This window comes from Scyliorhinus canicula, chromosome 5 (assembly GCF_902713615.1).
Source record: "Scyliorhinus canicula chromosome 5, sScyCan1.1, whole genome shotgun sequence".
NCBI lineage: Eukaryota > Metazoa > Chordata > Chondrichthyes > Carcharhiniformes > Scyliorhinidae > Scyliorhinus > Scyliorhinus canicula.
This window is the reverse complement of record NC_052150.1, coordinates 4,194,186-4,221,426: the sequence shown is the minus strand read 5'-3', so window position 1 is coordinate 4,221,426 and position 27,241 is coordinate 4,194,186. Positions and strand designations below refer to the sequence as shown.

Genomic DNA, 27,241 nt, shown 5'->3' with positions numbered 1-27,241 from the left:
TTCTTCAATGCTGACTTTTGAACTTTGCCTTTGGCCACCACGGCTGTTTCTTTCTCTTCCTGCTTGCTGACTATTTCCCATTCCATTTTACTGAGTTGGCGTGGGACATGTCGGGATGTCAAAGATCTGAAAATGAAGATTTGGATGTTTATAGTCAGTATCTCGATGATATTAATGTTTTTGTTTGGAAGAACCTGCTCGCGGTGAGGAATTGTCTGACTCATTCTCAGCCCACTCAGTTATTTTGTCTCAGCCACGCAAAAGACCAATTCTGCCTTGACTCACACGCTTGCTCGGTTCATTGTTAAAATACTGACTGAGCTGGTTTGTCAGTTTGCCACAGTTTATTTCATCAGCACGGTAGCTCAGTGGTTAGCACTGCTGCTTCACAGCGCCAGGGTCCCAGGTTCGATTCTCGGCTTGGGTCACTGTCTGTGCGGAGTCTGCACATTCTCCCTGTGTCTGCGTGGGTTTCCTCCGGGTGCTCCGGTTTCCTCCCACAAGTCCCGAAAGACGTGCTTGTTAGGTGAATTGGACATTCTGAATTCTTCCTCTGTACCCGAACAGGCGCCGGAGTGTGGCGGCTAGGGGCTTTTCACAGTAACTTCATTGCAGTGTTAATGTTAGCCAACTTGTGACAATAAAGATTATTATTATTGAATTCTCTGGGATGTCTGCTAAATTCAGGAAGACTGATTGAAGACTGAGCATCATTCCTTTCAATGTCACTCAGGTAAATCTTAAAACTGAAGCCCCATCCGCCTGGATAATACGTTAACAGGAACAATCCACCAAATGTGACACCTGTAGCCCCCTTTGGCTGTGGGGTTGAACCGTTATGAATTTCTGTCACCCTGTTTGTGGAACAACCTTGAGAAATTTGTGGCCATACTCAACTCCTTAGTTTCCGACTCTCTGTCATGTTAATGACCGAGGAAAATATATTTTTCAGACACTGAGAGAGTCAATAAATCTGGGGATTATGTGGGAAGGTGGAGATGAAGTTGGGTGTTTCGGGGCAGTTTGGTGGTGCAGAGGGTTAGCCCTGTTGCCTCACGGCGCTGAGGTCCCATGTTCAATCCCGGCTCTGGGTCACTGTCCATGTGGAGTTTGCACATTCTCCCCGTGTCTGCGTGGGTTTCACCCCCATAACCGAAAGATGTGCAGGCTAGGTAGATTGGCCAGGCTAAATTGCCCCTTAATTGGAAAAAAATGAATTGGGTACTCTAAATTTATTTTTAAAAAGTTGGGTGATTCGTCAAGATGTTACTGAGTGGCAGCGGCCTCGAAGGAGTGCATGGCCGCAATTTCTTGGGCAGCACGGTAGCACAGGGGTTAGCACTGTGGCTTCACAGCTCCAGGGTCCCAGGTTCGATTCCCTACTGGGTCACTGTCTGTGCGGAGTCTGCACGTTCTCCCAGTGTCTGCGTGGGTTTCCTCCGGGTGCTCCGGTTTCTTCCCACAGTTCAAAGACATGCAGGTTAGGTGGAATGAGCATGCTAAATTGCCCTTGGTGTCCAAAAAGGTTAGGAGAGGTTATTGGATTACGGGGATAGGATGGAAGTGAGGGCTTACATGGGTCGGTGCAGACTCGATGGGCCGAATAGCCTCCTTCCACACTGTATGTTCGATGTTCTTCTCTTCTTACTGTCGCAACACCTTGTGCTGGCGCACGGTCGCCCAGAGTCGCAATAAAGGTGAAACTAGATTTTATATAAAATACCCGAGGGTCCTGGCTGAGCCCCAAAAAACTACAGTCACCGGGTTTGTAAACTACAGTCACCGGGTTTGTAAACTACAGTCACCGGGTTTGTAAACTACAGTCACCGGGTTTGTAAACTACAGTCACTGGGTTTGTAAACTACAGTCACCGGGTTTGTAACTTTAACACAATCACCTTTTAGTTTATTTTTTAAAATAAATTTAGAGTACCCAATTCATTTTTTCCAATTAAGGTGCAACTTAGCGTGGCCAATCCACCTACTCTACACATCTTTGCATTGTGGGGGCTAAATCCACGCAGACATGGGGAGAATGTGCAAACTGCACTCGGACAGTGACCCAGAGCCGGGATAGAACCTGGGGCCTTGGCGCCATGAGGCAGCAGTGCTAACCACTGCAATAACCTTTTATTATAATAATAATCTTTATTGTCACAAGTAGGCTTGCAGTAACACTGCAATGACGTTTCTGTGAAAATCCCCTAGTCGCCACATTCCGGCGCCTGTTCGGGTACACGGTGGGAGAATTCTAAATGTCCAATTCACCTAACCTGCACATCTTTGGACTGTGGGAGGAAACCGGACCACCTGGAGGAAACCCACGAAGGCACGGGGTGAACGTGCAGACTCCGCACAGACAGTGACGCAAGCCGAGAATCGAACCCGGGACCCTGGAGCTGTGAAGCAAGAGTGCTAACCACTGTACTACCATGTATTGTGTACAGTATTATAATTAAATGGACTAACGTCCCTTTCTAAACCCCCCCCCCCACTTATCTACCCCACCCACGATACATACACACACACATACACACACACAAACAACAGATGTGAAAGGGTGGCGTGAAGGGAAAAAAAATTAATAAAAATAAAAGGATAAAGATATTTGATGCACCGGAATGAATTGTAGTTAGTGTTTTTCTGAAGTTTAATTTTCACTTTGATACTTCTTCCTTTTAGGTTTGAGTTGGTTTTGTCTGGCAAAGTTATTTATCTTCTCTGAGACTCGGCATCATTCCAAGTTCATGGTAAAGGATGGGCTGGGTTCTCACTGTTCTCACAGAACAATAATGCAGTTCTTTCACTTCAGCAAGCAGGAGACAGAGATAAACCCGTCCTTTCACTTCCCAGGTCTAAGCGCTTCTTCCCAGTGCTCTTGGAAAGCTTCATGAAGGAGCCAATCACAGACCATTGTCAGGCAGAACACTGTCCCTGGCCAACCCACCAGTTGCCAGCCCACCAATCGTCCAACTCCCTCCAAGCCAGTTCTGAAGATCCACTCGGTGTCGAGGAACCTGGGAACACACAGTGCCCTGACAAGCAGGCTGCTTCAACCTTGGGTTTTCAGCTTTAAGGCATGTTCCGATTATGAGTCTCCGGACCAAAATAACAAAATAACACCAAGGACATGGGGACATGGAAATAAACAGGAAAGGCTCTCACGTTACATACTCAATACATTGTTGACTATTCTTTGACTAGTTAAGTGCTGGTGTAATGGCTGTGGTTTTCCCTGACTTTGGTATACTTGCTTGTTGTTCCTGATGAGTACAAGATAAAAGGTTTTGACAAAATCTCCCTGTTTTTTTTAGCAATACTCAAGTTCTGTACCACCAATTGATGGTATAATTTGCTGTGCATTGTTTTGATGGAGGGATTCCATTTATCGGCCTGGTACCCAGTGGTCGTCCTGTCCTGCCCACCTTTCCTTTCCATCCTGTCTTTGTTTCACCTCAGCAACAGAAACATCAGAGCTCTTCATGGAACCTCGCCACCTTGCTCCATCCTTTCCCGCGTTGAAAAGCTCCCTTGCAAACAAACGTACAGGAGGCTGGGTCGATAGGTGAGCCACAAGACATTGAGAGTTGGGGGTACAACTTTAAAGAGGTGATATAAAAGGCAGAATAGCTTGAAGACATTCTGGTTCTTAAACATCTTTAATTAAGAAAACTGTCAACCTGTTTGAGTAAAAGTGGGAGAAGTGGTTCAGTGGAGAGAGTGGGTAAACCAACTTTTGTCTTGTTTATTGTGGTGAGTAAAGGCACATGATAACTAACAAGGCTCCTTTCCTTTAAGATCCAGCCCACATCAACCTCTTATACTATTTTCTTCAATCATGCTCCCTCAACCCAGTGGGCAGCACGGTAGCATTGTGGATAGCACAATCGCTTCACAGCTCCAGGGTCCCAGGTTCGATTCCCGGCTGGGTCACTGTCTGTGCGGAGTCTGTACATCATAAGAACATAAGAACATAAGAACTAGGAGCAGGAGTAGGCCATCTGGCCCCTCGAGCCTGCTCCGCCATTCAATTAGATCATGGCTGATCTTTTGTGGACTCAGCTCCGCTTTCCGGCCCGAACACCATAACCCTTAATCCCTTTATTCTTCAAAACATCCTCCCCGTGTGTGCGTGGGTTTCCTCCGGGTGCTCCGGTTTCCTCCCACAGTCCAAAGATGTGCAGGTTAGGTGGATTGGCCATGATAAATTGCCCTTAGTGCTCAAAATTGCCCTTAGTGTTGGGTGGGGTTACTGGGTTATGGGGATAGGGTGGAGGTGTTAACCTTGGGTAGGGTGCTTTTTCCAGGAGTCAGTGCAGACTCGATGGGCCGAATGGCCTCCTTCTGCACTGTAAATTCTATGATCTATGAACCCTGTCAGTGCCTGAGACACAGGACGGAATTCTCCGACCCCCCGGGGGGTCAGAGAATCGCCCGGGTCTGCCGTCAATCCCGCCCCCGCTGTGTCCCGGATTCTCCGCCCCCTGAGATTTGGTGGCGCTGGGAATCGCGCCGCGCCAGTCGGCGGCCCCCCGGGGCGATTCTCCAGCCCGTGATGGGCCGAAGTCCCGCCGCTGCTAGGCCTCTCCTGCCGGCGGGAATCAAAACGCCTACCTGATCGGCGGGAGCAGGCGGCCGCCGGGGTCCTGGGGGGGCGGGCGCGGGGCTATCTGACCCTGGGGGGTGCCCCCATGGTGGCCTGGCCCGCGATCAGGGCCCACCGATCGGCAGGCGTGCCTGTGCCATGGGGGCACTCTTTTTCTTCTGCCTCGGAAGAGTGGCGGAAGCGACCCCTTCCCCTGCGCATGCGCCGGTATGACATCAGCAGCCACTGACGCTCCGGTGCATGCACGGACTTACGCCGGCTGGCGAAGTCCTTTCGGCCCCGGCTGGCGTGGCGTCAAAGGCCGTTCACGCCAGCCGGTGGAGTGGGAACCACTCCGGCGTGGGCCTAACCCCTCAATGTGAGGGCTTGGCCCCTAAAAGTGTGGAGAATTCCGCACCTTTAGGGCGGCCCGACGCCGGAGTGGTTCACGCCACTCCATCATGCCGGGACCCCCCCCCCCCCCCCCCCCCCCCCACCTTCGGGTAGGAGAGAATCCTGGCCCCGTTTCTGCTTTGTGAACAGAACCTTTTTTCGAAGGCACTATATTTTGCCGTGCATTTTCCCCAGTGCTCCATCCATAAACATATTCCTTTCGCAGGCAAGGCCACAATATGACATCCATCACATCTTAATTGCTTGATTCACCATTACATCTAAAATGAATTTTACTCATCTGAAACCCCGTGGTTGACTCAGACTATTTATCTCAAGTTCAAAATAAAGTTGTCAGTAGTCAGTTCTGTTTGTGTGAAGGTTGTGGCCGGACAAGGCCCTTTATTAGTAAAAGCTCCAATGATCCTGATTCATATTCCAAAGAGCTTCCGTTGTCCGCAAGTGATAAAGATTTCTAAGGGAGCCAGAATTCAGATCGGCCTGTATTATCACATGTTGCAGTCAGATTTATCAGACAGTTTGGTAACAGTGCACCTGATGTCCTTCAGTTGATATATGCTGTAATGTGTCATATTCAGGGGTCTTCCTGTGGAACTTGTGCAGCTTGTGGTACAACTTTGAAGCTGCAAAACCATCTCTCTTCATAGAGGAGCGCACACATTTTAACTGAAGATTTATATTTTTTCGAAATGATGCGGAAAAAGAAGACTTGCATTTCCATAGCGCCTCTTCAGGTCTCAGCACATCCCAGAATCACAGAATTGCGAGGGTGCAGAAAGGGGCCCTTCAGCCCCTCATCTCTGCACTAGCTCGCCGAATGCACAACTCGCCTAGTTTCATTCCTTCTCCCCCAAAGCCCTGCACACTCTAATTCCTTTTCGAATGCTTCAATTGAACCTGCCTCCACCGCAATCTCAGGCATCGCATTTCAAACCCGAACCACTCGCCGTGTAAAGGAATTCTCCTCCCATTACTCTTGCTTCACTTGCCAATTATTTTACATCTGCGTCCATTCGTTCACAATCTTTTCACGAGGGAGAACAGTTTCTCCCTATCTACTCTGACCCTTCGTGTTTTTGGATTCCTCTATCACAGCTCCTCTCAGCCTTCTCTTCTCGAAGACAAACAGCTCTCATTGCCACACTCTATCTTCATCACTGAAGTTCCTCATCCCTGAAGCTGTTCCAGTGATTTTCATTTCTGTTCCCTCTCCAATGCCGTCACGTCCATCCTAAAGTGCAGCACCCAGAACTGAATGCAATACTTTAGCTGAGGCTGAACTAATATCTTATTCAAATTCAATACAACTTCCTTGCTCTTGCACTTGATTCTCCTATCAATAGAGGATCTGCTATGCTTCAATAACTACTCTCTCACTCGTCCCTGCCACCTTCAATGATTTAAGCACATATATACCCAGGTCCCTCTGCTCTGCCTCTTCATTTCATATTGTCTTCATGTTCTTCCAACCAAATGAATCAATTCACGTTTCTCTGCGTTGACCTTCACTTGCCCAGTGTCATCTCATTCCTTCCAAATTGCCTGATCCGAATGCACAAAGTTTGGTATCACCTGCAAATTTTCAAACTGTGCCCTGCGCATCAAGGTCCAGATATATCAGGAAAAGCAAAGATCCTAACACCGATGCCTGGGAGCTTCACTACAAACTTTCCTCCAGCCTGAAAAAAACCCCCATTAACCACTACTTTCTGTTACTCGTCACTCAGCCAATCCCGTATCCATGTTGCTACTGTCCCTTTTATTCCTTGGTCTAAAAATGTTCTCACCAGTCCATTTTATTGCATTATATTAAACACCTTTGGATGTCCATGCGCACAACATCAACATTGTTGCCCTCATCAACTCTCTCTGTTCGCCTCTTCAAAAAAAATCTCCAGCACGTTAGCATACGTGATAGGACACATGATCGGCGCAGGCTTGGAGGGCCGAAGGGCCTGTTCCTGAGCTGTATTGTTCTTTGTTCTTTGTTTGTTAAACATGATTTTCCCCTAAAAAAAATCTACGTTGGATTTTCTTAATAAACCTGCTTTTGTCCAGGTGACTATTAATTTTGTCCCAAAAGATTGTTTCTCCAGGTTTCCCCACCACCTGAGTTAAACTGACTGACCTGCCATTGCTAGGCTTATTGTTCCACCCATTTATGAGCAAGGGTGTAATGTTTGCAATTCTCAGCCCTCGGTGACCAACCCTGAGTCTAAGGAAGACTGAAAGATTATAGCCAGTGTCTCTGCAATTTCCATTCTTACTTCGTTAAGTGTCCTCATCTGGTCCCAGTGCCTTATCAACTTTAAATACAGATGGCCGATTCAACACCACCTCCTTTTCAATTTTAAACCTGTCTAGCATCTAAATGACCTCATCTTTTACCATGAGCTGGGTAGCAAAGTACTCATTTAGTACCTCAGCTATACCATCTGCTTCCATGTGTAAATTGCCTTTTTGGGCCCCGATAGGATCTCCTCCACCTTTTACCGCTCTTTTACTATTTATATGATAGATGACTTTTCGATCCCTTTTTGTGTTAGCTGCCAGTATTTGTGTTGAGATAAAAGCTCTGGGTGTGTTTGCCCTACCTTTCCCTTTCGAGGGAATGCACCTTGACTTTGTGCCCAAATAATATTTTCTTCGAAGAAGCCCTGCCATTGTTCAGCTACCGTTCTTACGGCCAAACTTTGACTCCAATTTAATCGACTCAGATCCACTTTGACACCATTGAACTTGGCTTTTCCCAAGTTAATTATTCTCATCTTGCTCTTTCTCCTTTCCCACAATCAGCCTAAAACATATGATACGGTGATTGCTGCCAGCTAAATGCTCTCCTGCTGCCTCATTCCCAGGAATAAGAAGCAGTTGAATTGAAACACACTGCTGCAGAAGTTTTCCTGAACATACTCCAGGAACTCTTGTCCCCCTATCTCGTTATATTACTACAATCCCAGTCTACGTTTGGATAAGCGAAGTCTCCGTTTCAACTACTTTATTGCACTTCTTTGTAATTACTTTGTAAATCGGTTCTTCAACATCTTTTCCGTTAGTTGGTGGCCTGTAGACTACACCATGTCACTGCACTTTTTTTGTTTCATAGCTCCAGCCAGATAGATTCCGCCCTCGATTCCACTGGGACAAGCTTTCCTGAGCATTCCAATGCTCTGCTTTGTCAATACCATCACCTCTCCTCCTCTTCTTCCTTTCCTATCTTTCCTGAACAGCTTATGTCCAGGGATATTTAACATCCAATCCTGTCCTTCATTGAGCCATGGTGTGGAGATGCCGGCATTGGACTGGGGTGAGCACAGTAAGAAGTCTTACAACACCAGGTTAAAGTCCAACAGGTTTGTTTCCAACACGAGCTTTCAGGCTGCGCTCCGAAAGCTCGTGTTGGAAACAAACCTGTTGGACTTTAACCTGGTGTTGTAAGACTTCTTACTGTACTTCATTGAGCCAGGCCTCTGTTGTAGCCACTACATCATATTTCCAGGTGGCTATTTGCACCTGTAACTGATCAACACACCCCGTGCCTTCAGATATATGCATATCTGATTTACACTTAATTATTTACTCCTGCACTCTGATCCCCCCTACTAACTTACTTTTTCCTACCCTAGTGTTCCCTATCTTTCCCAGAATTCCCTACACCAGGTATTTTTTATTTGTTCATGGGATATGGGCGTCACTGGCTGTGCCAGCGTTTATTGCCCTCCCTGAGGGCATTTTAAGAGTCAACCGCATTGCTGTGGGTCCATAGTCACATGTAGGCCAGACCAGGTCAGGACAGCAGATTTCCTTCCCTAAAGGACATTACTGAACCAGATGGTTTTTTGCGACAAATGACAATGGTTTCATGGTCATCATGAGATTTTTAATTCTTCAAATCTGCTGTGGCGGGAATTGAACCTGGATCCCCATAGAATTACGCCTGGCCTCTGGATTACTAGTCCAGTCACAATCACACTATGCCACTGCCCCTTTCAGCTAGGGGGCCAAATATGGATACTTTACTGACTCAAGGGGATGTGCATGAGTTAGTATGAATGGGTGCCACTGTATATGCACCCTTTCACACACACACTCATTCCCACACACTCATTCAGGCTCTCACACTAACTTCCACACACCCACTCACTCCCACGCACCCACCCACTCACTCCCACACACCCACCCACTCTATGCACACACCCACTGCCACGCACACTCAGTCCCATACACATACCCACCCCCACACACTCCCAAACATACACTCACTTCCATCCACACTCTCATTCCACAAACACCCACTCACTCCCACAAACACACTCACCCACACATTCACCGATACCAGTGTTCACTGCTCCTCCAATTAGAGACTGTTTCTCTCCCTCATTTGCTGCTAATACATTCACTGGACCATTATCAAGAAGCAAACACAGTTGAGAAATGACCTGTGATTGGACGAGCAGCTCCATGACAAATCGTTCACTGGAATTCACCTCATAAACCTGGATTTTGAAAACTGGTGCCAGGGGTTTAGGCCCACAGGTCATATTTTGGACGAGCCTTCTCCACACTGTGCTTCTCTCTAATATTATCTCCTGGTTCCCACACCAGTGCCAAATTATTTAGAACCTCCCAATAGCACTGGCAAATCTCCCTGCAAGGAACATTGTCCTTGCTCTGTTCAGGTACAACTGGCTTGCCTTATGCAAGTGCCATCTCTTTCATAGCTGCTCACAATGTCCCATCAATCTAATGCCCTCCCTCCTCCCTGTACCATCTTTCTAGCCACACCATCCATCTTAATACCCTGGGCGGAATTTTCCGACCCCTCAGGGGGGTCAGAGAATCGTCAGGGGCCGGCGTCAATCCCGCCCCCGCCGTGTCCCGAATTCTCCGCCCACCCCCCCCCCCCCCGAGATTCGCCGGTCGGCGGGCCCCCCGCGGCAATTCTCTGGCCCGCGATGGGCCGAAGTCCCGCCGCTGACATGCCTCTCCCGCCGGCATGGTTTAAACCACCTCTCTTACCGGCGGGATAGGCGGCGCGGGCGGGCTCTGAGGTCCTGGGGTGGGGGGGGGGGGGGGGTGGGGGGGGTGGGGGGGCGATCTGACCCCGGGGGGGGGTGCCCCCACGGTGGCCTGGCCTGCGATCGGGGCCCACCGATCGGCAGGCGGGCCTGTGCCGTGGGGGCACTGCCAGCCCACGGAGTGGGAACCACTTGGGCGCAGGCCTAGCCCCTCAATGTGAGGGCTTGGCCCCTAAAGGTGCGGAGAATTCCGCAACTTTGGGCGGCCTGACGCCGGAGTGGTTAACGCCACTCCGACACGCCGGGACCCCCCCGCCCCGCCGGGTAGGGTAGAATCTCGATCCCTGTTCCTGTACTCGCTTGTGCGTGGCATTGAGACTAGTCCAGAGACTGCTACCTTTGAGGTCTTCCTTGCTAAATTTAAACCTAGCTCCCTCAATTCTGACTACAGTACCAAATCCTTCTTGCGAGCTATGCCACAATTACTGGCTGTTCACCCCCCACAATCTTCCACACTTGGTGTGTGCTGCTGCTGTGACAAGAGAAAGCATGGGGGCTATTCCAGCCATTCTTGCCAGCGGGATATTTCAGACTCACTAACAGCAAGCCACAGCGTGTGGGGGGGGGGGGGGATACTGGATTCAATGAGAAATCCCATCGACAATAGCGGCACCAAAACATCCTGCCACCGGCCAGCAGTGGGCCACCTCCCACGGAGAAACAATTAGACTGAAGCAATTAAACTGCAAGACTAATATCATCAAAAAGAGGTCAGGTGTGAAATCAAGTATTTTGAAATGGATTTGAGCAAGGCTGAGATAGGATACCAGTTCGCGGCATGGATGAAAATTTGCATTAACAAGATAAGAGAGGAAAGTGCACAGTGGCAAAAATTGTAAGTTAGTAAAGCAAAGCATTAAGTTTATCTTTACCCTAAAGTGGTAGCCATAGAATAGCACGAACAACCTGTATATTCTGAGAACTTCCAAGGGATGTGAAAAACAATTCAAGATGAAAGGACAAAACATATTTAAAGAGAGATTGAAGGCTGTATAGGAGGTGTATCCATGAGATCCTGAAGAGCACATGTGTTGAAACACACAGAGCAAGAACGCAGCCTGCAACCAACCTTGAGAAAGGCGAGTGTTGTGTCTGCAGGGTTTTGATACAAGCTTTGGTTTGTCAGTATCAAGTGAGAGAGGCAGAAGCCTGTGAAATACTTTTCTGTAGCAACAGTAGATGCTTGTGGGAATCATACTGTAGTTTCGATAGAGAAAATCTATGAGGACTATTGCCTAACAGCTGTGTTTTTCGCTGAGGTTAGCTGAGCAGAAATCTTTTGGGAAATGTTTGTAAAACTTCTATTAAATGTGTAAACATACTCAAAGTCTTTTTTTGAATAAGTTTTTAAACTTAATATTTGATAACTCCAAAAGTGGTTTGAAATTTGTGCTCCCGATCTCAGCACAGACACCTCCCCTTAATAAAATACAGATGGTAAATTGTTGTGATAGCCTGTCCAAGTTTCCCTTTGTAATTTGGGCAGCCTGGCAGTTACCACCTGCCATATCGTAACACTGCTCAGAGATATCCTTGCCCCTGGCACGAGGGAGGCAAAAAAACCAGTTAAGATCCAAGACTATTGCCATAGAAACACCAAACTATTCCCCTATCCATTGATTTCCCTGTCACTATTGCTTTTCCAGACTTCCCTGTAGCCACCTCTGCATTGTGCCACCCATGGTGTCAGGGGTGTGGCTCTGACTGCACTCCCCAGATGAACAATCACTCTTAACATTGTTCAAAACTGAAGATCAGCAGTGCTATCCATGTAACAAACTCATGGATGCAATGCAATGATGTTAGCTGTTGCTCAAGCACAAGCTGCCACAACTAATCCAGCATTCTGAATTCCCCACATAACACAGGACATGTGCACTCAAATTTGAAGCAGCCTTGCAATTTCTCTACTTACTAACTGCTACTGCGATTAAACCTTACAATTGCTCATAAACCGTATTAATATTAATAAAGCTTTACCAATACTAATTAAACCTACTATAATTAATGAACCTGAGCAATATTGGGAGGTGGTGGCATCATGGTATTGTCACTGTATTAGTAAGCCAGAGACCAAGGGTAATGCTCTGGGGACCCAGGTTCAAATCCCACAATGGTAGATGGTGAAATTTGAATTCAATAAAAATCTGGAACTAAAAGTCTAATAATAATCGCTTATTGTCACGAGTAGGCTTCAATGAAATTACTGTGAAAAGCCTCTAGTCGCCACATTCCGGCGCCTGCTCGGGGAGGCCAGTACGGGAATTGAACCCGCGCTGCTGGCATTGTTCTGCAATACAAGTCAGCTGTTTAGCCCACTGTGCTGAACCAGCAACTATGAAACCATTGTCGATTGTCATAAAAAAACATCTGCTTCACCAATGTCCTTTAGGGAAAGTAATCTGTACACCATCAAGGGTCATTAGGGATGGGCAATAAATGTTGGCACAGCCCACAATGCCCACTTCCCATCAACGAATGAGAAAATTGCTCAACCCCACCAATACTTTGTGCACTTCACGTGTGGTAATAAACCTTACTTAATAATAAAATATAAGATTCACCAGCTACTCACACTTGGTTAATGCCCAATTTTTCAGATTCAATCCCAGAGCAGCAATCGTCATGAGCCAGTCACTGTATGATGTCATCCTGTGATCATCCTGTGATATCACGGTTTACTTTTATTAAAAATTAGGATGCTCCTGGTTTTTCTCTCTTCCCTCCCAAAGATAACTGCTTACTTCTCCCTGGTTTATCTGCTGAACCCTCACTGCCTTCTCCCCCGAACTCTCACTACTTTAGCACCTGAACTCCCGTTGCTTTATTGCCACCACCCGAGTTGCTTTATTTCTCAAATCTCTTGCTACTTTAACCCGCGAAATCTCCCTGTTTTATCCCCTAAGCGCTCGCTGCTTTAACCTCCCGGAGTCTCGCTGCCAGAATACTGTGTTCCAATAACTGATTTTTGAAACTGAGTCACTTTTTAATATAGGAAACACAGCAACCAATTGCCACATGGTAAGCTCCACAAGCAACAAGACTGGGTCCTCTGTTTTTTTATGACTGAGAGATATGTATTTTCCAGGATACCACTCTAGCTTATCTTTAAAATACTGCCACAATCTTTTACAGGCAGCTGCTCCCTCTGTGCTGCCTTAGAGATTTAGCACAGTGGGCTAAATAGCTGGCTTGCAATACAGAAGAATGCCAGCAGCGCGGGTTTAATTCCCGTACCGGCCTCCCCGAACAGGCACCAGAATGTGGCGACAAGGGGCTTTTCACAGTAACTTCATTGAAGCCTACTTGTGACAATAAGCGATCATTATTATTCATTATTATTAGAGAGACAACATTGATTTTTATGCTCAATTCATGGTGTGGGTCTTGAAGCTACAACTTCTGGCTTAATAACAAGAGCCTTACTAACTGAGACATAGCGGCAACAATTAGTGACACTTGACTCATGATTCATCCAGCCAGCAATGTCTGGTCTGAAGCCCATAGATAGTTTGATTTTATTTTTACATTATTATAGTGTAGTTGGCAGTATGAGGAATTATTCCCAGCTGCGCCCATGCGGATTTCCATTGTGGCAGCCGGAACAAAGACATTAGGCTGGATCTTCTGTATCCCCACTGGGTGTTTTTCTGATGGGGGGTGGGGAAGAAGTAAAAGGGGGCAGTGTGTCCACCCCACCCACTTTTCCACCAACTCCTGAGCTCACCCCTATCACATGGTCAGTGGGCAGACCGGGAAATCCATAGCCCACCCACCATATTTAAATAAATGATAAAGGACCAATTAGGTTTGGTCAGGAAGCCAATTGACCCCAATCATCTGCTGCCAGCGCCAGATGATGGTCGGGTCGGCAGTAGGGGGGGGGGGGGTGCTCCGCCATGTTTCAGATTATAAAAGAGTGGGAAGGAAGGGGGCTTACTATCTTGCTTACTAAAATCAGTTTTGTAAATTAAACGTACCCTATCGCTTCCACTCGCTTAGAGGATTTTGACAATAAGACTGATATCATCTTTGAAATCCCTCAAGTAGTTTATCTCATTTTACAGTGCTTATTGAGGGTGACGGAACTTAACTTCAGATTTGAATTCCATTTTGGACAGCAGAAACGTCAGATCTTCCCAATGTAAATTGGAAATGTTTCAATTGTGCTCTGTCTGGTCACAAAGAAATATCAACTATGCGAAGATAAGAAGCATGATAAGAACTTTAGAATGTGCGGAGTACATCGTTTCTGGTGCTGTGAAGATTGTGACGAATATAGGGAACTGTTATGCAACATATTTTACATTTTGTTGTCAGTGGATAAGGCACAAGGTGAAACCTTACCCTTCATCAGGTTGTGTAATCATCTCGCCTCAACAACAATGTATATTTAGAATGTGTCTTTAAAGTAGTCACACTTCTCAAGGTACTTAACAAGAAAATTAATAAATAGCAATTCACAAAAGGAGATATTCAGGCATGTGACCAAAGCCTAGTCAAAAGAGGTAGATTTTAAGAAGTCTTAAAAGGGAGAGAGAGGTTTGGAGGCAAATTCCAGAGCTTTTGGGCCTTGGTAGCTGAATGAACATCCGTCGGTGATAGAGTCATTTAAAATCAGGGATTGGTAAAGGGGCAGAGTTGCGGCATGGGATTTTTCAGAAGGCTGCAGGCCTGGCAGAGGTTACCGAGACTGGGAGGGGAAAGGTCTTGGAGGAATTTGAAAACAAGGAAAATCGAGTCATTGCTGGGCCGGGAGCAAGCTGAGCAAATGCTGAGGCGATGCATGATCGAGACCTGGTGCAATCACATCAGATCTGTGTTTTAGTAAATTGTTCTGTTGTTTTTGTTCTATTCTGTTAAGGCGCTCCAGGATTATTTTTCTCTTTGTGTTATGAACACTGTCAAAAAATATGTTGGTATTTTCATGCGAATGTGGAAAAGAAAGACCTGCTCCACACTTTACTAAAACTCCAGGTCAGTCAAGCTGAAATAATTTAGCCTGCCAGAATTCGTGAGAAAGATGGAGGGTTCAGTCAATTCAGAGAGAGAGAGAGGGAATGGAGAAAAAAATAGCAGATATATATCTCACTTCATGCTAAGGAGAAAACTAAAAGCTTACCCATGATGAACTCAATCTTCTCCTTGATGTATTCTATTTCTACAGTCAGATTAGGGATGGCTTTGTTAAGAATAAAATAGTTCAATTAATTTGACATTCAGAATGAATAAGGGTTATTACACATGTTGACAGTTCCTTGATATTACCCATTGTGCAATGTGAGTTGTTCCTTGTAGTCACTACAAACAAATGTCTCACTCATGCAATGATTGTAATGTTATATGTCTCCATTAAATATTTATGGAAATAGCAAGGAAAAATAGTTTAACTACAATTTTACAAATTGGGAAATGCAAATATTGTTGGAAGCAGCCTGGCTGTCATTTTAACTGCCTCTACTGGAGGGCAGTAATGTACAGTTCCATCACACATCGGGGTCTTTAACCATTCAAATTCCCAGCAGGTGATGAAAACGTCCATTCGATTTAGTCTCTTAGAATGAGACATAACTTTTCCCAAACAACAATGCTGGTACTGTCTTCTCCCGGGTCGCACTTTGTACTCGGCCCTGGCACCCTTCCATGCTGTTGTCATGTATGGAAATTTTCAAGGGGGAAAAAAAGACATTTATCTTTCGAAGAATGCATTTTGACCGTATTTTGTATAACTCTGAATTCCTCTTTCAGACATCTTTCATCTGAAGGTCCCTGAATCGATGTCAGTCGCTTCGCCAATTGGTAGAATTAAGGCCAATGATGCTGATGTTGGGAAGAACGCTGACATAGATTACAGCATCATTCCTGGAGATGGACTCAATGTATTTGGAATTACCTCTGATAAAACCACGCGGGAGGGGATTATAAACCTCAAAAAGGTCAGCATTGCGATAATGTCTGAAATTGCCTCAGCTGCAGTTTATAATTTACAAAAGTTGCCTTCTGAAAAAAAGTTCCTTTCAGAAACTGTGAACGTCTTCCTTGTTAAATATTAATATTGTCCTTTCCCACCTACGTCTCGATCATTATTTATTTCTCTTAATTCTTTTGCCCATAACCACCATTTTCTTTCTCTCCTTCCCTCCTTTCCACACATCTATCCATTGGAAACACAATAGCACAGTGGTTAGCACTGTTGCTGCACGGCGCCAGGGTCCCATGTTCGATTCCCGGCTTGGGTCACTGTTTGTGCGGAGTTTGCATGTTCTCCCCGTGTCTGCCTGGGTTTCCTCCGGGTGCTCCGGTTTCCTCCCACAAGCCCCGAAAGATGTGCTGTTAGGTGAATTGGACATTCTGAATTCTCCCTCAGTGTACCCGAACAGGCGCCGGAGTGTGGCGACTAGGGGCTTTTCACAGTAACTTCATTGCAGTGTTAATGTAAGCCTACTTGTGACAATAATAAAGATTATTATTATGATTATTCACATTGCTGTTGCACACTGTGCTGCGCCTTCTGACTATTGCTTTCAGGTCGATGTTCTCTTCTCCATCTGAATTTAGCGCCCAATCCCAGTTCCCCAAATGCTCAGTATTAACTGGAGTTCAGTGTGAAACACGATATGAACATATTTTTAACTGCTATCCATTCCCAGTTCTTCTTTTGCTGTTAGAATTGTGTCTAAAATCTGTAAAAATATACAAGCGGAAATACATTTATATTAAATGTGTGATGAATTAACTCAAAGTGTGCCATAAAGATAAACAATTAAACTGTCACATAACTCCTGACCCTGTGAATTCCAAAAGCCATGAGATAAAGTCAAACTTACCTTTAACTTTAATAAAAGTGGAATACCACAGATGCCGCATATCTGAAATAAAGGCAGAAAAGGCTGGAAATTCTCAGCATCCGTGGGGAGAAACAGAGCCAATGTTTAACTGATCACTGAAATGGTGGAGTGAAGTTGTTCCAATGACGGGGCGGCACGATTGCGCAGTGGTTAGCACTGCTGCCTCACAGTGCCAGGGACCCGGGTTCAATTCCCGGCTTGGCTCCCTGTCTGTGCGGAGTTTGCACTTTCTCCCCGTGTCTGCATGGGTTTCCTCCGGGTGCTTCGGTTTCCTCCCACTGTCCAAAGATGTGCAGGTTAGGTGGGGTTACTGGGATGGAAGGGAAAGTTGGCCCTGGCAGGGTACTCTTTCAGAGGGTCGGTGTCGACTCAATGGGCCGAATGGCCTCCTTCTGCACTGTAGGCATTCTGTGGTTCTATGGATAGAAGTGCCAAGAGCCAGAGGGACCGATACACCCTGATTGGCAAAAGAACCAGTTATGACACAAGGAATGGATTGGGTCATTAGAGTGGGGAATTCACTGCCCAAGAGCGTGGTGGAGGCAGATTCAATCTTGGCTTTCAAAAGAAGAATTTGATAATTATTTGAATAAAAGTACATGTCTGTGGGAAAACATGGTGAAGAGCGACCGCTTTGCTCTTACAGAGAGATGGCAGAGACATGATTGAACATAGAACATAGAACGTACAGTGCAGAAGGAGGCCATTCAGCCCATCGAATCTGCATCAAACCAAACCCTCACTTCCACCCTATCTCCGTTACCCAATAACCTTTTATGGTCACTAAGGGCAATTTATCATGGCGAATCCACCTAACCTGCACATCTTTGGACTGTGTAGAAACCGGAGCACCCGGAGGAAACTCACGCAGACACGGGGAGAACGTGCAAACTCCACACAGACAGTGACCCAGCGGGGAATCGAACCTGGGTCCCTGGCGTTGTGAAGCCACAGTGCTAATCACTTGTGCTCCGTGCTCAAATGGTCTCCTTCTATGCTGTGAAAAAGTCACTATCGGCCCCAAGGACCAAAGACTACTCTCCCTTTATGACCGGGAGAGGTGACTGGGGGAAATTGAGGGTCACCACACCTCAGGCAACGGGCAAAGTTAAGAAGGCCTCATGGATTACCTCAGCTGATAGGGGAATCAAACCCGCGCTGTTCGTCACAAACCAGCCGTCCAGCCAACTAAGCTGACCAACCCCCAGTGTTGTCACCATCCTGTGACTGTGGAGAATCTAGGACAAGGGAACACAGCCTTCGGGTAAGGATTGGTAATTTAGGAGAGAGGTGAGGAAAAGTTTCTTCACTAATAATGGTTGTGAATCTTTGAAATTCTCTACCATAAGAGACTTTTGAATGTTCCATCAGTAACTATATTCAATTTGGGACAGATAGATTATAGGGCTGTCACGGAATCAAGGGACATGGGGACTGTGTGGGAAAGTGGTCTTGAGGTAGAAGTTCAGCCATGGTTGAACTGAATCCACCACCCACCATCCAGACAGGTATGTTCTGTCTCACCAACAGGACAGACCCAGCAGAGGTGGTCGCAGGTCCTATACAGCCGGGAGGGGGTTGCCCTGGGAGTTCTCAGCAACCATCCCAGGACATCTAATGGTGGCAGGTCAAACAGGGGCAAAGAACACTCCTGCTGTTTACCGCATAACACCCCCCCCCCCCCAATCAACACTAACCCCCCCCCCACCCCACCAACCCCCTGACAACCCCCCGTGTTGAACACCACTTGGAGGAAGCACTGAGGGAGGCAATGACACAGAATGTATTCTGGGAGTTTCAATGTCCAACACCAAGAGTGGCTTGGTAGGACCACCACAGAAGGAGCTGGCCAGGTCCTAAAGGACAGAGCTGCCAGACTGGAACTGCAGTGAGGGAACCAAGACGAGAAAAACATACTTGACCTCATCCTCACCAATCTGCATGCTGCAGATGCTTCTGTCCACGGGTGACCACCCCACAGGCCTTGTGGAGATTAAGTTCTGTCTTCACATTGCGGATACCCGCCATCATGTTGTGTGGCACTACCACCCCAGATAGATTTCAAGCAGATCTAGCAACTTAAGACTAGGCATCCATGAGGCGCTGTGGGCCATCAGCAGCAGCAGAATTTTATTCGGCCACAATCTGTTACCTCAAAGCCCGGACTATCCCCCACTCTACCATCACCACCAAGCCAGCACCTCAACTCAGGTTCATTGGAGAGTGCAGGGGGGTATAGCAGTAATGGCATCAGGCATACCGAAAAATGAGGTATCAACCTGGTGAAGCTACAGCACAGGACTATTTGTGGGCCAAACAGCAAGTGATAGACAAGAGCTAAGTGATCTTACAAGCAACAGATCTGAGCTAAGCTCTGCAGTCCTGCCATATCCAGCCATGAATGTTGGTGGAAATTTAAACAAGTCACTGGAGGAGAAAGCTTCACAAATATCCCCATCCTCAATGATGGGCGAGTCCAGTACCTCAGGACAAAAGATGAGGCATTTGCAACCATCTTCAGCCAGAAGTGCTGAGTGGATGATACATCTTGGTTTCCAGCATCAAAGAGGTCAGTCTCCAAGAACAAAACTCAAGAAATGTGACATCATCCAGGACAAAGCAGCCCGTTTAATTGCTGCCACTTCCACATATATTTACTCCCTCGCCCACCAATGCACTGTAGCAACAGTGTATGTCATCTACAGGATGCACTGCAGGAACTCACCAAAGCTGCTTAGGTCGCACCTTCCAAACCCATGGTCCCTACCATCTAGAAGAGCAACGGCAGCAGATACATGGGAACACCACCACCCAGACATTCTGCTCTGAGCCACTCACCATCTTGACTTTGAAATATTTTGCCTTTCCTTCACCATCGCTGGGTCAAAATCCTGGAACTCCTTCCCGAACTGCTCCTGTACCACATGGGCTGTAGAAGTTCAAGAAGACAGCTCACGACTTCCTTCCCAAGGGATGGGCAATAAATGCTGGCCTAACCAACAATGCCGAGATCCCTTGAGTGAATTAATTAAAAAAAGAGAATGCTGGAGCAGGCTCAATGGGCCAAATTGTCTTCTCCTACTCTTATTTTTTATGTTCTTTTATTTTATTCAGTGTGTGATAGAAATGTTAAAAATGAAACTTGAAATGATTGGACTGAAGAATGGGCGCCACGGTAGCACACTGGTTAGCACTGCTGTCTTACAGCACCAGGGTCCTGGGTTCAATTCCAACCTCGGGTGACTGTCTATGTGGAGTTTGCACTTTTTCCCTGTGTCTGTGTGGGTTTCCTCCGGGTGCTCCGGTTTCCTCCCACAGTCCAAAAATGTGCAGGTTAGGTGGATTTTGCCATGATAAAATTGCCCCTTCGTGTCCAAGGATGTGCTGTTTAGGTGGGGTTCCAGGGATAGGGAGAAGGTTGGTGCAGAATCGATGGGCTGAATGGCCTCCTTCTGCAATAGGGGCTGGTTTAGCTCACTGGGCTAAATCGCTGGCTTTTAAAGCAGACCAAGCAGGTCAGCAGCACGGTTCAATTCCCGTACCAGCCTCCCCGGACAGGCGCCGGAATGTGACGACTAGGGGCTTTTCACAGTAACTTCATTGAAGCCTACTCGTGACAATAAGCGATTTTCATTTCATTTCATTTCATGTAGGGATTCTATGATTATTAAGTTATTTGAAATACACCAAACATTATTTTGAATGTTGATTGCTTTGTTAGTCAATTTTGGTTTTAATATCATATTTAAATTATCCCCACTACATGATATTGTGTATCTTCTTTCCAAAGCCGTTGGACTATGAAAATAAAAAATCATACGTCTTCAAAGTAGATGCCATTGATCCCCATCCAGATGAACGCTTTCAATCAATGGGTCCTTTCAAAGACACAGCCACTGTGAAGATCACCATCCTGGATGTAGATGAGCCGCCGATATTCAGCAAATCTTTTTATGTAATGGATGTTTATGAAGATATCAATGTGGGCCGTATAATAGGAGCAGTGACAGCACAGGATTCTGATGTTAGCAACAGTCCTGTCAGGTAGGCCAAAAACATCAAATCAAATTTTGAAAGAAAGATTTGCAATGAAGTACGTTTGAAGTGTGGTCACTGTGGTAATGTAGCAATATTTTTTTTTCAAAAAAACTGGTTCTTGTTCACACTCTGCAAGTTGATAATTCTGCCCACACAATGTTTTAGGAATCTTGTTGAAAATGCCAGCTGTGTCATTAATGATATATCGGAGTTGCAGTGACAGAATAATTAATTATTAATTGACGATAGTGGGATGGCTGCGGGGCTGATTATCCTCCCTCGTAAGGCTGAGTGTGTGCCCATATGGAAGATGGGTGTTTGAGAGCTTTCTTAAGCAGCTCAGTGAGAACTTTACTGCGATTTCAAAAACCCTCCAGGTTCGCTCTTCGGTTCAGCTGTATGACCAAAAGACACACAGCTGGTGGTTTGGTCACAGCCTAGACTCAACAATCTTATTCTGAATGTCCGCAGACACCCTGTCACTTAATGAACACAGTCCACTTGGCTTGAATGGGGCTTCAGAAGTTCTATGAGTCCCTATTAAAATAGTGGGCATTCCCATCAGTTTTGGCAAGAGGAAGAAACGGTTTGAGGCATGTTTTGAGAAGTCACATATAAGAATGTATAAGCCGGATTGGTTGTGAACTTCAGCACAGTTGAACCTGTAAGAACATTATTTCCCTTTTGTCACTTGTTCAAAGGGACAAGGGGAAATGTTTCAAAGTGTACAATTAATTCACTCAGGAGCGGAATATTGCTGATACTGGAAATCTTAAAAAAGAGAAATCGCTGGTATTAAGAGGTTAGGCAGCAGCTAAGGAGAGCGAAACTGAGTTGGGGTATCAGCTTGATGAGTTAACATCAGAATTTTGAATTGACCGGTTTATTTGAATTGGGGCAGAGTTAGGTTTTTGGTTTCATTCAGCAGTCTCGGTTTCCTATAAAGCCAACCACCCATAGATCCAATGAATGGTGCATGCTGGGCTTATGGAAGAGTAAAATGGTTCTGAACACGGGCAAAACTAGGATTGTATATTATATGCGACATTACGACAATCGTGTTTCACATCAAATGTAGATATTATTGACCAGAATGGTGGATTCCTTTGAACAAATGTGACTTTAAGTAATAGGTTAAACCAAGATCCTTACATCCTTCTCTGCATGATCCCGTGGTGATATCGGAAGAAGGGCAGTGTTAGGTGGGGTTACTGGGTTACGGGGATAACGAGGAGGCGTGGGCTTAAGTGGAGTGCTCTTTCCAAGGGCTGGTGCAGACTCGATGGGCTGAATGGCCTCCTTCTACACTGTAAATTTTATGATTCTATGATTCTCCCATGGTCTTGGACAACATTCCTCCCAGGACTGACACCACCAAGGATAACGGCTGGGATTTTCCTGTCCGGCCTGCTGCCGGGATCTTCCGGTCCCACCATCTCCGCTGCATCTCCCACAACGGATCCCATAATGGCGGGGCTGGAAACGCCGAGGCAATGGAGCCAATTGGTCATTTCATTTGCTGTTTCTGAGACATTGCTCATCAGGAATTTGCTGCCACTTTTATTAATATGGCAGGAGTGACGACACTTCAGAAGTAGTTCATTGGTTGCAAAGTATTTGAGAGCATCTTAAGCAATGACAAAGGCTCCAATTTCTTTCTTTCTTTTCCGTAGCAGGTGCAATAGAAAATTATAGAAGGGATTTTCTTTGAAATGCAAATGTCAAGCAAATGATTGAAAAGAAGTCCCGACAATTTCAGGCCATCTGTTCCAATACTCAAAAATAAATAATGAGCGTTTGAGTGAGATATAGAAAAGGGCCCCTGGGTTTTGTGCAACAATACCCCAGCAATAAACCATTCCCCTCGGAGCCAAAGGGGGGAAAGCCATGGAAAATAAAGTTTGAGATGAAGGGCGGGATTTTCCCTTACTCGGCGGGGCGGGGGGCGGGGGGGAGGGGGGTGGGGCGCTGGAGGGGGGGGCTGGGGGGGGGGGGGTGGAGTAGCGTGAACCACTCCGGCATCAGGCCATCCCTAAATGTGCGGAATCCTCCGCACCTTCAGGGACTAGTCCCGCCCCAGTGTGGTTTGCGCCCCGCTGGCCGGTGGGAAAGGGGCTTGGCGCAATGCCAACCAGCGGCAAAGGGCCTCGGCCGGACGGCGCAAGTTGGCACATGCACGGGAGCGCCAGTGTGTGCTGGTGTCATCCCCGTGCATGCGCAGAGGGCTTCATTTCCGCACCGGCAATGGCGGACTGGTAGAGCCGCCAGTGCAGAACAATAGAATGCCCCCATGGCACAGGCCTGCCCACAGATTAGTGGGCCCCAATCGCGGGCCAGGCCACCGTGGGGGCACCCCCCCAGGGCCAGGTCCCCCCGTGCCCCCCCCCCCCCAAGAACCCCAGAGGCCGCCTACGCCGCCAAGTCCCACCAGTAAGGGCTTACTCCAATTTACGCCGGCGAGACTGGCAAAAACCGGGTGGGACCTCAGCCCATCGAAGGCCTGAGAATTCAGGGAGCCCTGGGGCCCATTGAGTTGCGCCGGTCCCCGTCATTCTCTGAGGCGGGCGGCGCGACTCACGCTGGGCCAATTTTTTTGGGGGTGCGGGAGAATTTGGAGTACGGAGGGGGCAGGATTCACGCCGACCCCCGGTGATTCTCCCACCCGGCGGGGGGGGGGTCAGAGAATCTCGCCTGAAATCTCTCTGTTCTTGTGTAATGTAATGATTGCTTCATTTGGCAGAAATGAGCGGTTCATCATCACTGGTTAAAATGCAGTGACTGTGTTTCAATAGTTAATTCTTGACATTAGTGAGACTGCGCTGCTGGTGGGGTGCCTTCTTGGTCAGGCAAATTTCAACCCATTCTATTGAGTGGTTGAAAGCCCTTGCCGACATAGCAGCTTCCAGATGGAAATAATTTACTTTTCATGTATTTCTTTGTTAAATTCTCACAGCATCCCAAACTACTTCATATCAAATGAATTACTTTTTAAAGTTTTGTTGTGTGTCGGTGCGTTACCACTCACTCGTGGAGTCCTCGTTGCTGGGCCACTTTTGCACACATGTTGTAGTCTGGAGCTATGGTTAGATACAGTGAAGGCTCCAAATGTATTTCTATTGCATGTTTGACCAGGAAACTCTCTTGTTCTTATGGCCTGCCATTGGCATTTGCTGAAAGGCTTTCCATCTGATACTCAAGCTGCTTGGCTGAGTTCTGAATGCATCTTCCTTGGCTATCAGGTCCCGAGGTGGGAATCAAACCTGGAGCTGCTGGCTCAGAAGCAGGGACACATGAACTGCAGTGCAAGAGCTCTCTTGTTCTGTCGGTAAATCTAAATCGTGCAGCCAGATTTTACAGAGTGAGCTCTCACAAGTGTAAATGTAACAAAATAGCATAAACCTCCACACAAGAAAACCCAAGACTCACAAGATAGCATTGAGGAAATGCAGTGTTTATTCAAATCCACAATAGTAATCTGAGCTAGAATTGTCCAACCATTCAGCTCGCGCCGGCGATGCACTCCTGCCCGCGGGTCTCATATCGGCAAGGGATGTCTTCAGTGGGAAATCCCATTGATAGGGGCAGCAGGGTAGCATGGTGGTTAGCATAAATGCTTCACAGCTCCAGGGTCCCAGGTTCGATTCCCGGCTGGGTCACTGTCTGTGTGGAGTCTGCACGTCCTCCCCCTGTGTGCGTGGGTTTCCTCCAGGTGCTCCGGTTTCCTCCCACAGGCCAAAGATGTGCGGGTTAGGTGGATTGGCCATGCTAAATTGCCCGTAGTGTCCTAATAAAAGTAAGGTTAATGGGGGGGTTGTTGGGTTACGGGTATAGGGTGTATACGTGGGTTTGAGTAGGGTGATCATGGCTCGGCACAACATTGAGGGCCGAAGGGCCTGTTCTGTGCTGTGCTGTGCTGTACTGTTCTATGTTCTATGTTCTATAGTGGCGGGAACGGAGAATCCGCTGCTAGCAAACGGTACACCATCAAGAAACACACGACTAGGGGACTGGAGAATTCGGGGCCTTTGTGATTCAATCAAGGTTTAATCCAAGAGAAAATGAATCAAAGAACAAAGAAAAGTACAGCACAGGCCCTTCGGCTCTCCAAGCCAGTGCCAACCATGCACTATTCATGTATTTGTCAAGATGCCCCTTAAATATCACTATCGTCCCTGCTTCCAGCACCTCCTCCGGCAGCGAGTTCCAGGCACCCACCACCCTCTGTGTAAAAAACTTGCCCCGTACATATCCTCTAAACCTTGCCCCTCGCACCTTAAACCTATGCCCCCTATTAATTGACCCCTCTACCCTGGGGAAAAGCCTCTGGCTATCCACTCTGTCTATGCCCCTCATAATTTTGTAGACTTCTATCAGGTTGCCCCTCAACCTCCGTCGTTCCAGTGAGAACAAACCGAGTTTATTCAACCGCTCCTCATAGCTAATGCCCTCCATACCAGGCAACATTCTGCATTCTCTCTAACACCTCCACATCCTTCTGGTAGTGTGGCGACCAGAATTGAACACTATACTTCAAGTGTGGCCTAACTAAGGTTCGACACAGTTGCAACATGACTTGCCAATTTTTATACTCAATGCCCCGGCCAATGAAGGCAAGCATGCCGTATGCCTTCTTGACTACATTCTCCACCCGTGTTGCCCCTTTCAATGACCTGTGGACCTGTACACCTAGATCTCTCTGACTGTCAATACTCTTGAGGGTTCTACCATTCACTGTATATTCCCTACCTGCATTAGACCTTTCAAAATGCATTACCTCATATTTGTCCGGGTTAAACTCCATCTGCCATCTCTCCGCTCAAGTCTCCAAACGATCTAAATCCTGCTGTATCCTCTGACAGTCCTCATCGCTATCCGCAATTCCACCTACCTTTGTGTCGTCTGCAAACTTAATGATCGGACCAGTTCCTCCAAATCATTTATATATACTCTGAACAGCAAAGGTCCCAGCACTGATCCCTGTGAAACACCACTAGTCACAGCCCTCCAATCAGAAAAGCACCCTTCCATTGCTACTCTCTGCCTTCTATGACCTAGCCAGTTCTGTGTCCACCTTGCCAGCTCACCCCTGATCCCGTGTGACTTCACCTTTTGTACCAGTCTACCATGAGGGACTTTGTCAAAGGCCTTACTGAAGTCCATATAGACAATATCCACTGCCCTACCTGCATCAATCATCTTTGTGACCTCTTCGAAAAACTCTATCAAGTTCGTGAGACACAACCTCCCCTTCACAAAACCATGCTGCCTCTCACAAATACGTCCATTTGCTTCCAAATAGGAGTATATCCTGTCTCGAAGAATTCTCTCCACTAATTTCCCTACCAGTGACGTAAGGCTCACCGGCCTGTAGTTCCCTGGATTATCCTTGCTACCCTTCTTAAACAAAGGAACAAAATTGGCTATTCTCCAGTCCTCCGCGATATCACCTAGATAAGGTGGACATTGAGAGCCTTTTTCCTTGGGTGGTGATGTCCAGCATGAGGGGACATAGCTTTAAATTGAGGGGAGACAGATATAAGAACAAAGTAGATTCTTTACTCAAAGAGTAGTAAGGGCGTGGAATGCCCTGCCTGCAACAGTAGTGGACTCGCCAGCACTAAATACATTCAAATGGTCATTGGATAGGCATATGGACGATAAGGGAATAGTGTAGAGGGACTTTAGAGGGGTTTCAGAGGACGGCGCAACATCGAGGGCCGAAGGGCCTGTACTGCGCTGTAATGTTCTATCACCTGAAGACGGTGAGGATCCAAAGATTTCTGTCATGGCCTCAGCAATTTCCTCTCTAGTCTCCTTCAGTATTCTGTGGTAGATCCCATCAGGCCCTGGGGACTTATCTACCTTAATATTTTTCAAGACGCCCAACACCTCGCCTTTTTGGCTCTCAATGTGACCCAGGCTATCTAAACACCCTTCTCCTGACTCAACATCCACCAATTCCTTCTCTTTGGTGAATACTGTAAAGTATTCATTTAGTACCTCGCCCATTTCCTCTGGCTCCACACATAGATTCCCTTGCCTGTCCTTAGTGGGCCAACCCTTTCCCTGGCTACCCTCTTGCTTTTGATGTACGTGTAAAAAAGCCTTGGGGTTTTCCTTAACCCTATTTACCAATGACTTTTCGTGACCCCTTTTAGCCCTCCTGACTCCTTGCTGAAGTTCCTTCCTACTTTCCTTATATTCCACAAAGGCTTTGTCTGTTCCTAGCCTTCGAGCCCTGACAAATGCCTCCTTTTTCTTTTTGACAAGGTCTACAAT

General features: G+C 46.8%; 1 protein-coding gene across 6 annotated transcripts in view; it reads left to right on the top strand.

Moving 5' to 3' along the window:
* Window positions 1–27,241, top strand: part of LOC119965742 (cadherin-12-like) — a 722,197-nt gene that overhangs the window by 545,503 nt on the left and 149,453 nt on the right. For all 6 annotated transcript variants that reach the window (XM_038796516.1, XM_038796515.1, XM_038796521.1 and 3 more), the window contains 2 exons: window positions 15,825–16,012; window positions 20,715–20,968. In XM_038796516.1, coding sequence (XP_038652444.1) covers window positions 15,825–16,012; window positions 20,715–20,968 — 442 coding nt within the window. The remainder of the gene's footprint in view (window positions 1–15,824; window positions 16,013–20,714; window positions 20,969–27,241) is intronic.